At 41.4% G+C, this 12,443-nt stretch overlaps 1 protein-coding gene across 1 annotated transcript in view; it reads left to right on the forward strand.

The window, feature by feature from the left end:
• Positions 1-1,649: 1,649 nt before the first annotated feature.
• Positions 1,650-12,443, forward strand: part of shisa8b (shisa family member 8b) — a 26,247-nt gene continuing 15,453 nt past the window's right edge. The window contains 2 exon segments of the mRNA XM_054599561.1: positions 1,650-2,257; positions 2,259-2,291. Coding sequence (XP_054455536.1) covers positions 1,650-2,257; positions 2,259-2,291 — 641 coding nt within the window.

Raw genomic sequence — 12,443 nt, forward strand, 5'->3', positions numbered from 1 at the left:
ATGATGAGCAGGAGTGACCGCAGCAGATGTTGACTGTCCTCCGCTACGCATCGAGATGCGACATACAGTAACACACACACACACACACACACACACACACACACACACACACACACACACATACACACAGTAGTATTTTCATGACTTTTGGGGATATTAACCCCCTATAAACCCCCACAATGTGACTGTGTTAACAAAGAAACCCCCCCCCACACACACACACACACACACACACACAAACAAACCAACACTCAAACAAACAGGGATGCAAACAGAGAAACAGAAAGAACATATTTTTTTTAAAGTGTCACTAATCACTCAGTTACAGTCCACATTCAGTTTTTTCTCCCTCTTTATATTCCCCCTCCCATCCCTCTCTTCCACATTTTTTTTTCCTCTGGCGATGATGGGAGATGCAGCTGGATATAACCCCCCCACACACACACACACACACTCTCTCTCTCTCTCTCTCTCTCTCTCTCCCCCCCATACTCTCTCTCCCTCTCTCTGCCTATCTGGCACTGAGGAGAGGTAAACAGAGGAGGAGAGCTTGTTTGGTTCCTGAACTGTTGCAGCGCTCAGAGCGGCCACACACACTCTCTCTTTTCAATTTATATCATACACACACACACACACAGATGCACACTCACACAGCACACAGGGGTCTTAGCAGCAGAAGATCCTAACAGTCCTGGACCAGTCTGGACTTACGCTTTCCAGCGCAGACTGAGCAGCGCTTAAAGAAGAAGTGAAGAAGAAAAAAGAAGGATTAGAGGAGCGTGTATCGTTTTTTGTGCTTGTTGAATTCCCAGGATTGAGCCCCCAGCTGACAATGGAGAACACATGAGGAAGAGAGAGAGATCTGCGGGGGAACTCAGGGGGAAAATGCTGCTGAGTTAAGTTTGTGGATATTTCTGGAGGGAATCAATAGCCCTTTAACTTTGGGGAAGAGTCACAGAGGACGGACAGCTGTGTGCAGATTGCAAAGACAAAACGGTGAGAACGCATTCAGTGATTTTCAACATAAAATTCCCAATGACTCTACTTAAAAAAGAAAATAAAGGTTGTGATCTTTTTCTTTTGAAGGTAAAAGCATGTTGGGCTATTTTTGATGCCTGTTTTTCGAGCAAATAATCAATTTAATCACTTTTTAGAAGACTGCTGGTTCTGAAAATTTAATTTGCGATGAGCCGCTCTTTTAACCTAAATAGTTAGGTATTGATCATGTCTCACCGTATGGTAACAGTTTCCAACAGGGATTCTGACTGACCTGCTTAAAACGTCCTCTACCCTCTTTTCATTATTGATTCAATAAGCTTGTAAGATCAATAGTAACATCATTTGTTTAATCATTCTGGCTAAAAATCTATTTTCTCTGAGTTTCTACAGGAAAGTGCTGTAAATCAGTTTGGGTATTTTATGTTATTGCGTTCTCATGTATGGCATAAGTCCCACTCTGCATCTCCAAAACTCAATAAAGACTGTTTTGAATCATCATAATGAAATAACTTTTACCTTATAATAGTAAAATAAATGTATCTGAAGTCATTTTCTTTATCTGTTCTTTTTTCTTTCTCCACACCTGTCTCCAAACTTTCCTGTTCAGAGCCTGCAGGTGGGACGTTGGACAGTAGGGCTCTTCCAGCAGCATGGCGAACACCAATCCTTCCTCCTGCCACCTTCTCCTCTTCTTCCTCCTCCCCTTCCTTTTAACTCATCCTGCCATAACCCAGGACCCATCCGTCACCACGTCGACGGTAACCGAAGGTGACTCGTTAATAGTCCCCACAGCGCTGGCCAACCAGACAACTCCAAGCTACGTGGAGACCACGCAGAACTCTCCTCTAGAGACAGGGCTGTCCACTCCCATCAGCGGCGGGGACGCAGACGATGAGGATGTCCTTCCCAACGGCGGGACACGTTGCCAGGGTTACTACGACGTGATGGGCCAATGGGACCCGCCGTTCAACTGCAACGCTGGGGTCTTCCTGCACTGCTGCGGCACCTGCTTCTACCGTTTCTGCTGCCAGTTCCGGCAGCAGCGGCTGGACCAGAGCATCTGCTCAAACTACGACACGCCCATCTGGGCCAACACCGGCAAGCCTGTGGCCACCATCACCGAGGGCCAGGAGGACCAGGACCGGGATCGCACACACCTCATCGTCTACATCATCTGCGGCGTGGTGGCCATCATGGTGCTGGTGGGCATCTTCACCAAACTGGGCCTGGAGAAGAGCCGTGGAGGAAGTGGAGGAGGAGTGGGGGGCGGGGCAATCTGACCTCAACTCCAGGTGAGTAGCATGAGGCTGTGTGTCGGTGTGTGTATGTGGAGGGGGGTCTGTTAACACAGAGCATAGATTCAAGCAGATAGTTGTGTGTTTGTGTGTTTGTGTGTGTGTGTGTGTGTGTGTGTGTGTGTGTGTGTGTGTGTGTGTGTGTGTGTGTGTGTGTGTGTGTGTGTGTGTGTACATCGTGCAATTATGTCTGTGTGTTTATGTGAATGCATGTATGTGTGTGTATTTGCATGTGTTTTTTGATGCATTGCAGGCATGTTGGAAAGTTGGAAATTCTGTCTTTTACCCCAGCAGAAAAGAGACAAACTTAATACAAAGTAGAAAAATGTTCATGATGAAGCTTCATGTTAACACACAACCTGCTTGCTTGGAGTTTACAACTTTCAACTTTAAAAGTGTATCTGAAGGCTTACTAACATGTTTGCATGTGTTTGTTTGCATGTGTTCAAACCTCTCCTAGCCTTTTCTAACAACACATAACCAAGTTTCACTGGCTCCCCCAAACCTCACAAAACCCGTTAGAGCAGAAGCTCACTTTGTCCTGAAGGTGTACTGCGGCTTTACAGAGTACCAATTATAGTATTGACCTGATATTTTAATTCAGAGATTCAGAAAGAGAAGACTGATTAACTGAAAGAAAAAGTTGGCAACATGAAATTTTAAGATAAGCGTATAAAGCGTTGCTTTATTAGCCATGTCATTCTCTGAGTCACTGATCAGGCTGTGAATGAGACCTTACCTGTAAGGTGTCTATACACACCTACATACTGCATATATCACACTTTTGTTTTACTTTTTCTCATCATTTTTTAATATGTCTTTTTTTATGTTTTTTTTTATTTTTGTGCCTGTTTCTCTCTTTTTCATTTTCCATTTTCTTTTTCATATGCTTTTGTATTTCACCCCTTGTGTACCATTTGCTTTGCTTGTAAGCATGACTTATATTTGAAATAAACACAAAATGTTAAAAGACACATTGACCAAACCATTTTTGCTGCAGTGTGAAGTGTTAGGCAGGTGTAAATCACTCCTGAAGAACAAAAGTCTTTGAGCTTCTCTACAAGAATTCCTTCTTTAAATTTGCCTCACGTGTATGGTTTACCATCTAGCACATGTCAAACCAATCCTTAAATAAAACTTATAATTAACGGGCTGGACTGGAGTCGGGCTAAATACTTGGTTCAGAGTTCAATCTGTTCGCCTCAGGAAATCATTACAGTTAACAGTGCACAGCATGTGCTCAAATCTCCCCCGCTTTCATCCCAAGCTACCTCACCTTCTTAGCTGCATCTCCAATTCTTTTTATTCCTCCGAGCTTCTCGTTTCTGATCTCGTTTTTTTATCACCCATCTCTGTTTCATCACACGCCATTGGTTCCTCTCATCCTGAGTTTCTTTGTCACAAATCACACCGCTCATATAACTCAAAGTCCTCTTCACTGGCCTTCCTCCTCCATCCCTTTCTCCATCTATCATCCATCCTTTCTGCTTTTCCTCTTTTCATCTCCTTTCTTTCTCCTCTGGGGGCCAGCTACAACCACTCACATCTTTTTATCCACTCCTCTTTTTCCTCTCCATCTCCCTCACCATCACCCCCCAGGCCATCTTCCTCTTCTCCTGTCAGTCTCACACCTCACTCCTCTCTTCCTCTCCTTTCACTTATTTTTTTAGTGGTGTCCTTTTGCATTTTAAATGAGAAAGTGGACAACTCGGACAGCCCCACTCCCCACCAAACCTCCATCGACCGGCATCTTTGCTTGTGCGTCTCCCATTAACCTGAGTCGCAAAATTCATTCTGCGGATAACACACAGCCAGGATTAATATTTCCTGCAGGGTAGCACCTCACCGAAATAGAAACACTCCGGCTGCATAAACACCCTCCCTCCTTGAGCCCATCTCGACAGATTACCTCTCCTCCCAGCGATTAAACGAATTTCACCAAGATTACAGCTTTACCGTTTCTGGACTGTTCTGCCTGCACGCTCATTTACTTATTAGCCCGCTGACATAAATCCCTGGTCCAAAAGTGTACGTGCAACTAAGACCTTATGTACTGCACGTACTTTTTGAGGTGAAATGCATAAATATGTACATACGCCCCACCACTTTAGAGTTGGAAGCACAAAAGGAAACTTCTGCACTCTGCCATGCACTTGCTCTCTCTAGATTTCTCTTGCTTTTCTTCCCACTGTCTTTCACTTCGACTCAATATCCAGCGAGCAGAGGATGATTAACACTCTAAAATCCCACCAGTTCTCCCGAATCAGATTTGAAAGTTAATTCAAAGTGATGCTCCTCTCAGATTACCCTCATCCCACATACACACACCTTTTACTAATGAGACGACCCAACCAAACCTTGATTCAGTGTGTTTGCATTCTGAACTGATCCTCAGCGAACAAGGGGAACGGAGAGCATCGCCTTAGGTCATAGGTGTCACGTCTAATGAAGGGCCTCAACTGGAGCGAGGCTGGCTTTACACCCAGAGAGTAAACAAACACAGGTGACCTTCATGATTTACACACGCACTCGCAGTGATTTATAGTTCAATTAACAACAAGAATGATAGTAGTGGCATTTAGGTTTGCGTGAGCACGGTTCAGATCCCCACAGTGAGGGGCCAGGATAGCCAGGAGGCGAGATGCACTGCAATACAATGTCCACCTAACACAAGTGTGAAAGGGCCGAGGACCAACATGGTGGCATCAGAGGTTACATGGTGCCGAGAGAGAGAGAGAGAGAGAGAGAGAGAGAGAGAGAGAGAGAGAGAGTGTTAGTGCGTGTGCAAATGTGGGCAAATGTGGGCAAGTGAGTGCATTCATGCAAAAGTGTGTGTTCATGTATGTCTCTGGCCATTTGTGTGACCCAGGACTCCAGATGCTGTCAACAGGGTAAAAAAACGTGTTTCCAATATGATATAGTCAAATATATATAGATTTTAAATCACCAACTACTTATGGTAATGAAAATCTGTTCAAACTGTCTCTGTATGACATCCAATATTGTTCTTTTTACACTAAAAACAATGGTTTTGTGGAGATACAAGCTTTTCATCCACACCATATGCGTAAAGATTTATACTTTTGACTGCATTGAAAGTAGTGTATCTCCATTGTGTGTGCGTGTGTTCACATTACGGTGGGCTTTTTAGCCATGGTGTTATGTAATGAAGGGCAGTGTCACTTAAAGGATTTGACTGCTCTGCCCTGATTTGAGTCAGACAGATAAGCAATACTCAATACAGCGTGGGCAACCATATGGACCACAACCGCACGAACAGCTGGGATCTCTTTTCCATTTCACCCGCTTGCTTTGACACACACAAAGTATACTGACACCAGGATATGGTGTTATGGATAATATTTCAAGGGCATTTTGGGCCTGTTGATGGGATTTTTAGTGACAGTTGGGAAATTGGTGCAATTTTATTGAGCTGTAAAATGACTTTTGCACTGTATATACCATCACTTAAACAGGGCAACATTCATAATCGCTTACTACCCCCTCAGGCTGTTTCTTCGCGCAATCTGTTGGTTCCACTTTCTCATAAGACATGCTTTATAAAGGTTCAAGTTTTAACAGATACCTACATGCCTTATAAATTAGCAATAAGCATTGAATGGATTAGCTTTTGGTTGTAGCAAATCCCTTCGGCTGGTATTCATCCCCATCCAGTATAGTTTGCTTTGTCTTTTTGACTGCTCTTTAATCCGTCTTGATGGGTTATTAGAAAGTGAGAAACTCATGACACGTTATAATGACTTACATTCATGACTGCAGACTTGATGATTTGTTAGAAGGCAATTAAGTCGTTGAAAAAGGGTCATGAGTTTTGAATTTGACATCAGATCTGCAGTTATATAAGTTGATTCCATTAGTACAATCTGCAGGAGTCTGCGATAATGGCTGTTCATGTTAATAACTTCTTAACAAATGTCAGGATATTCTAAATAATTTCTGCAAGATAAAAATAAAGAGCTAGACAAAAACATCAACAAAGCAAGCTATGTTAGAAGATGATAGCCTGAGGGATTTTTCACAACCTGGCAATGTTAAACCTGACATTATAAATGGCTTACTAGTTATATAGCATTAATAAATCATTAATTAAAGCCACTCCAACACATATTCACTCCCAACTCATCAAATACAGGCCCTTGGTCAGTGGCCCTACTTTATGACGGTCTAAGTACCCCCTAGAATTAGTTTTTGTCGTGGCAGGGAAGCCGTATCGGTTTCCACTCGTTACACTATTAGTGTCTTTTCAAAATATAATCTTTCCTTAGAGGAAGTTAGGTTTAGGCAAAACAAACACTTAGTTAGGTTTAGGAAAAGACGTGGTTGAAGTAAACTTCACTCACTAATGACTCACATCACTACTGACTGATTAACAACTCATCGAGTCAAATTGTAACACTTAGTTTTAGTTTCTCTTGGGACATGAGCAGCGGCTTCCTGGACGTAAGTCTAGCGTTTGAGAAATCCACATAGTGATATAATCCAAATATATATTTATTTTTTGGAGGAAAAAAATAGAGACACCACAGCATTGTTATCAATGTGAATTGTATGGTTATCCTATTCTAGTGAAAGAGAGAAGAAATTTAGTCTGAAGCCTTCAATGGTCAAAAATGATGTGCAAATAGGAGGTCAAACTTGCTCAAGGTACCATGTAATGATGATTTACTCCATATGCTTCAACCAATTATGTGTAATAGCATATTGGTGAGAAGATCCATATTCATGTCAAACTCCATGCAAAAGAAAAGAGAATTGTTTGCATTGTTTTCCCTAATTATTTTTAATTAAATTAACTTTTGAAGGCCTTTTTCTGAAACCTTGTTTATTTCTGCTCCTTTTATAACATACAGCTCACTGTGTGTGTTCCAACACACACAAGCATCAACCAACTTGGAATGCACACATCTTTTGGGCCATTCCACTTCTCTGATAAGCTCCACTACTCTGATGTCGCTAGCTTCACAGTGACTTCCTCTGGTTTTGGGGGGGGGACAGACACTCCAGGCAGGAAGCAAATGACACCAGTGTGAGCCCTAAATATCTGCCATGTGAGAAAACACAAAGTGAAAAAAAGACAGAAGTTTTCAGCGAGTTTCCTCAAAGTTTCCTCCTCCTCTGCTCCACTTTCTCAGCTCCCCTCAATCTCTCCTCCCTTCTGATTACCTCCAGGGTTGAGCTGTCACTCTCCATCACCTCTCACCTGTCACCACTGTGCATGTGAGCATGTCTGCATGCATGCATTCTTGCTAGTAAATGTATTAAAGTGTGCATACGTATACGCCTGTGTCACCACTTGCAACAATTCCTCCCAAAAGTGAAAGGACATATAAGTTGACAGCTTCCTGGCTTTATCAGAAATGACAATTCTCACCCTCCAGCTGTTTTACCTTCTTTTTTGCTCCTCTTGCTCCTCCTCAGTCCTGTAGGCTTGACTGGGACCACACACACTTAAATATGGGTCAGTGCCCACTGACTCAAGAGTTTGGCTATGTGCAGTCTCTGTTTGTCTTTGTTGCTTGTATATTTATCAGGGTGAAGCAAAATGGTTGAAAAGTTGGGAAGATCGGCAGCTTTTTTTCCGTCATACCTTGAGGTGCATTTCCATTTTTAAGGCTGTAGAAAATAGCTGATTCCAAGATTAACATTTTGTCTGTCACAGTCAAACTCATATCAGTCAAAAGTGAAGTTCACAGGAGCAGCATACACACAGGGAGTTGGTCCCTGAAGCTCCATTTCATCCTTCACCCAAACTTATAATGGGCCATCTGTCTACAGCTTCAAATGGGCATGAAAACCAGCTAAAACAACCCAGATAACTATGTTAGCTACTTGAAAACTTTTAATTTAGCACAAAACTGCATTTCTTCCATTTTCAAGTTGGCTGAATAAAGAAAAATCACTTGGCAGCCTCTGTGCCAGAGGGAAAGGCTACAAGTTAGCTCATTATCATGAGAACAAAACCGCTCGGATGGTACCTGGATCAAACAGCTGAATAATATATATGTGAAACTATATAGGGTACTTGATAAATAAGGGACGATGTTTCTTTCATTTTCAAGGTGGGCAAAAAAAAGAAAAAAACATTGCAACCTATGTGCTAGAAGGGGAGTTAAGAAGTTAAGTTGTTAGCAATTAACCCAACTGCTTGAGATGCAGTCCGCATCTAAAAACTGAACAATGGCGGCAAGCAGTGAGGTTGCAGATTGTCTCCTGTGTCCAAACATGAGGGAGAACCACGTTGGCCGACACAGTGACGTAAAACCGCAAACAGCCCTTTCTAGAACAAGTGTTAAGTCGATTTGTTCTGGGCTACTATAGAAACATGGCCGTCGGTACTGTGAAGAGGACTTATCAATATTATATTCCATTAGTGTCAATAGATCACACTAAATGCTACACACTGGTTATTTAAGGGAAAGGCTAGTTCAAATGAGAGAATTCTTTTTAGATAACATTAGATTAGACCTCAGATGTCGCAGTACAGATACATAGAGAAGAAAATATTAATAAAATAAAACATAAAAATAAGAATAAATAAGATAACACATATACAATGAGAAAAGCATTACAAATATGAACTATACAAGACAAACTTACCACACAAAGTGACAAGTTTCACATATTCGTTTTTAAAAAAAAATAAAACCACAACGGCTCAGACTCTGCCTGCATCTTATAACTGAACGATAAAACACATACTGTAGCTAAGTAGGCATCTTGAAAACTGACAAATCACCATATGTGTCACCATTAATCCTGTTTGTCACACACGTCATAACACAGCCCTCTCCATGTCTAAGAAAGGAGCAGTCACATGTTAACGTAGGTGTAAATGACTCATGGCGTCAATGTTTTTTTGAACAATTTAAAATTGAACTTCAATATTCTACACATTGGTAACTTTATTGTAATCTTGATTTAACATTGGGGCTTTTAACATTCGCTCGCCTTTTAAATTTTATGTCGATCGTTTACCAGCATTATTTTTGAGAGAATTATAACACCTAAATATTAATGATATGAGACCACATGGCAGACATGGCTTAAGAAAAATCTAAAAGCAGAAGCGCCAAACCACTGCAGAAACATAAAAGTACTTATGTGTGCAGGCTTGTGTGTGTGTGTGTGTGTGTGTGTGTGTGTGTGTGTGTGTGTGTGTGTGTGTGTGTGTGTGTGTGTGTGTGTGTGTGTGTGTGTGTGTGTGTGTGTGTGTGTGTGTGTGAAGCAAGCTGTCATCTCCTCACTCTCTATCAGTAATCGTCAGTGACAGCGAAACTGGCTTTAACTGTTCCTTTGATGCAAAGAGGGAGCGATGAGTGACACGAGAGCAGTGACAAAAGAGGGGGAATAAAGAGATTGTGACACGGAGATATCTGACACAGTCTTTTTACTTTTTCAGTGGATTATCTAAAAGTTTTGCTTTTATAGATGAATTGCATGAAAGATGATGTCTAAAAACGGGAGTGTACCCAGAAGAGTCCATGGAGAGACATCACTGTTCTGTCCTCGTGTGTGTGTTTATAAGTCTGACAGATAGTTGTAGTATATGTGACTTTTATCTGACTGTGTGTTTTTTTATTCGAGCTCCACAAGCTTCTTTATCATTTAATGGCTATTTTCATACCAGTTTATTATCAGAAAGAAAAGAAAACAAATTATTTTTAATTTGAGTGAAAGTGCATCCACTTGTGGGGCTAGAGGATCAATAATGTGTGCATTAATGCATGAACGGGACATGTATAGATGCGTATATCCAGCCACGACATTTTACGTAAGTGTACTCAATGGAGTCACTCTGCAGAGAGTGACTCCATTGAATTCTCTGTTCCGAGGGTTTCTTTAATATCAGTTGTTACTAATCACAGAGTGTCCTATCTCCAGGCCATGGCCAAGCCCTACACCCCCGCCCGACCACTTCGCTCTGCTACCTCGGGGCGATTGGTTGTCCCATCGCTCAGAGGTCCCTGCGGCCGATCCACCCGGTCACAGCTTTTTTCTGTCCTGGCCCCTCAGTGGTGGAATGAACTCCCCACTGACGTCAGGACAGCAGAGTCGCTGCCCATCTTTCGGCGCAGGCTGAAAACTCACCTCTTTAAGAAGTACTACCCTTCCTGAGCCTTCCTGCACTCGTAGCACTTATTGTATTCGTATTCGTTTACTGCACTTATTGTATTCACTTATTGCACTTATCTTATTCGTATTAGTTTGTAGCACCTATTGTATTCGTATTAGTCTGTTGCAATTATTGTTTTCGTAGTAATTTGCTTCTGCACTATACTTTTGCTCTGGTTTATGCTTTTAGATGCTTGTTTAAGAAAGGAGATGCACTTATGACTTCTGGTGACTAGTAGTTCTCTTGAATACCTATGTTGAATACACTTCCTGTAAGTCGCTTTGGATAAAAGTGTCTGCTAAATGACTGTAATGTAATGTAATGTAATGTATGTCTGATCTGGGGGGAGTAATTGATTGTAACAGGATATTAGCGAAGTCTTATCTCAATGTAGCTGTAATGTGATAAGAGAACATGGAGGTACTGATGATAGTGAAGATCTCGGGAACATCTCTGTTACGTAACATGTTTGAGAGATGTGGGAGAAGTAACCTGAAGGTTACTCATGGAAATATATCATGAAATACATATCATTTGGTTGATAACTTTTTTCAAATTTTGAAATGCAGTTCATTTTCAAAATCACACCTGCACATTAGCAGAGAAAAAGAAGATTGTTTCAGAGTCTTGGAGTGAGCTCTGCCTGAAAATCCCAATCAAAGGCAACAAAGTCCCTGTGTCACTTAAGACATTTACGTTTGTTGAGCTGTGATTATACTTGGCTTGGACTCATAGCATGAACTGGATACATTTATAAAGAAAATAATGACTATTTGCAATATTTTGTCCAGTTTGACAATGTTTTGCTGAAATATTTCGGGGGCTGGAGAACCGGTTGGATTAATGGTCATTCATGCAAGTGAAAGGTCACAAATTCCAAGAGGACTGATTACAGTTATTTAAAGAATTTGGGCCCCTTTGAAGGATATGACATCGGTAAAAAACGCAACTTTGGAATGTATTGTAATGTGCAAATCTTTAATTTTGGTGAAACAACTTAGAGGTAAATGGACCGAAGATGGCAAAAAAGCAGTAACAGGAGGACACATTGTAATGACATCATGAGTGTATTGACGATATATGGAAACTGATCTAGGCTGCAATATATTAACAAACCTACACCTGCTCATTTATAACATCGATGATTTAGACTTAATCGTTCTAAGCTGCCACGAGCTAAATCTGTCAATCCATCCCACCCTGCAAGTCTTAATCTTTTAACCAGCTGCATGGCCATCTTCACTCTTTCAAAGGCATCTGCAGAAACTCTCATGAAGCTCAGCCAACGCTCCAAAAAAACTACATAGCCCAGAGACAGGTGCCGTTTTTGTTGCAGATTAAAAGTCCAAATCAGCAAGTTGTTTGAGCGGCGAGCCAAGAGAAGAGTGCGTGGAGGCCCGAGGCTCTGCACACCAATGAGTCAGTGAGGGGATGAGAGAGCAGAGAGGGAGGCTGGAGGAGAGGAAGACAAACGATAGGGTTTAGAGAGAGGGAGAGGAGAAAGAGACAGAATTAGGGCTAAGTTTCGGTGAGGAGGGGGCAGAGAGAGAGAGAAGAAGAAGAGTGAAAGGAGAAAGAATTGAAAACTGAAGAATAAAGGAGAAAAGTGATTTAAATCAAATTAAAAGAAACAGGGAACGCTCAAAACCTTTTTTGTTGCGCAATGCATGTGTTTAGAAGGGGACAAATTCATAATCATAATCTAATACACACTCATTTACACAGTGCATATAAAAGGATTCACAATAAGATGATTAAGATCTGCATTGATTTGAATGAATTAATTGAATTATTCTGTTACAAAATTGCATTTCCACAAATAGAGTGTAACTCATAAATGAATGGTTTTTGAGTCTTATTGCTTTTTTTATTTATCTTTTTAGTTTTCCCTCCTTTGACATTTCTCATCTACTAACTATATACTTTAGTATCCGATGTATTACAACACAAAAATACGGCCAGAAATACACCATTCATTTTTAAAAGCGGATTACTCCTTTACTACAGGTCTTGGG

The sequence above is a fragment of the Anoplopoma fimbria genome, chromosome 5, assembly GCF_027596085.1.
Source record: "Anoplopoma fimbria isolate UVic2021 breed Golden Eagle Sablefish chromosome 5, Afim_UVic_2022, whole genome shotgun sequence".
Lineage (NCBI taxonomy): Eukaryota > Metazoa > Chordata > Actinopteri > Perciformes > Anoplopomatidae > Anoplopoma > Anoplopoma fimbria.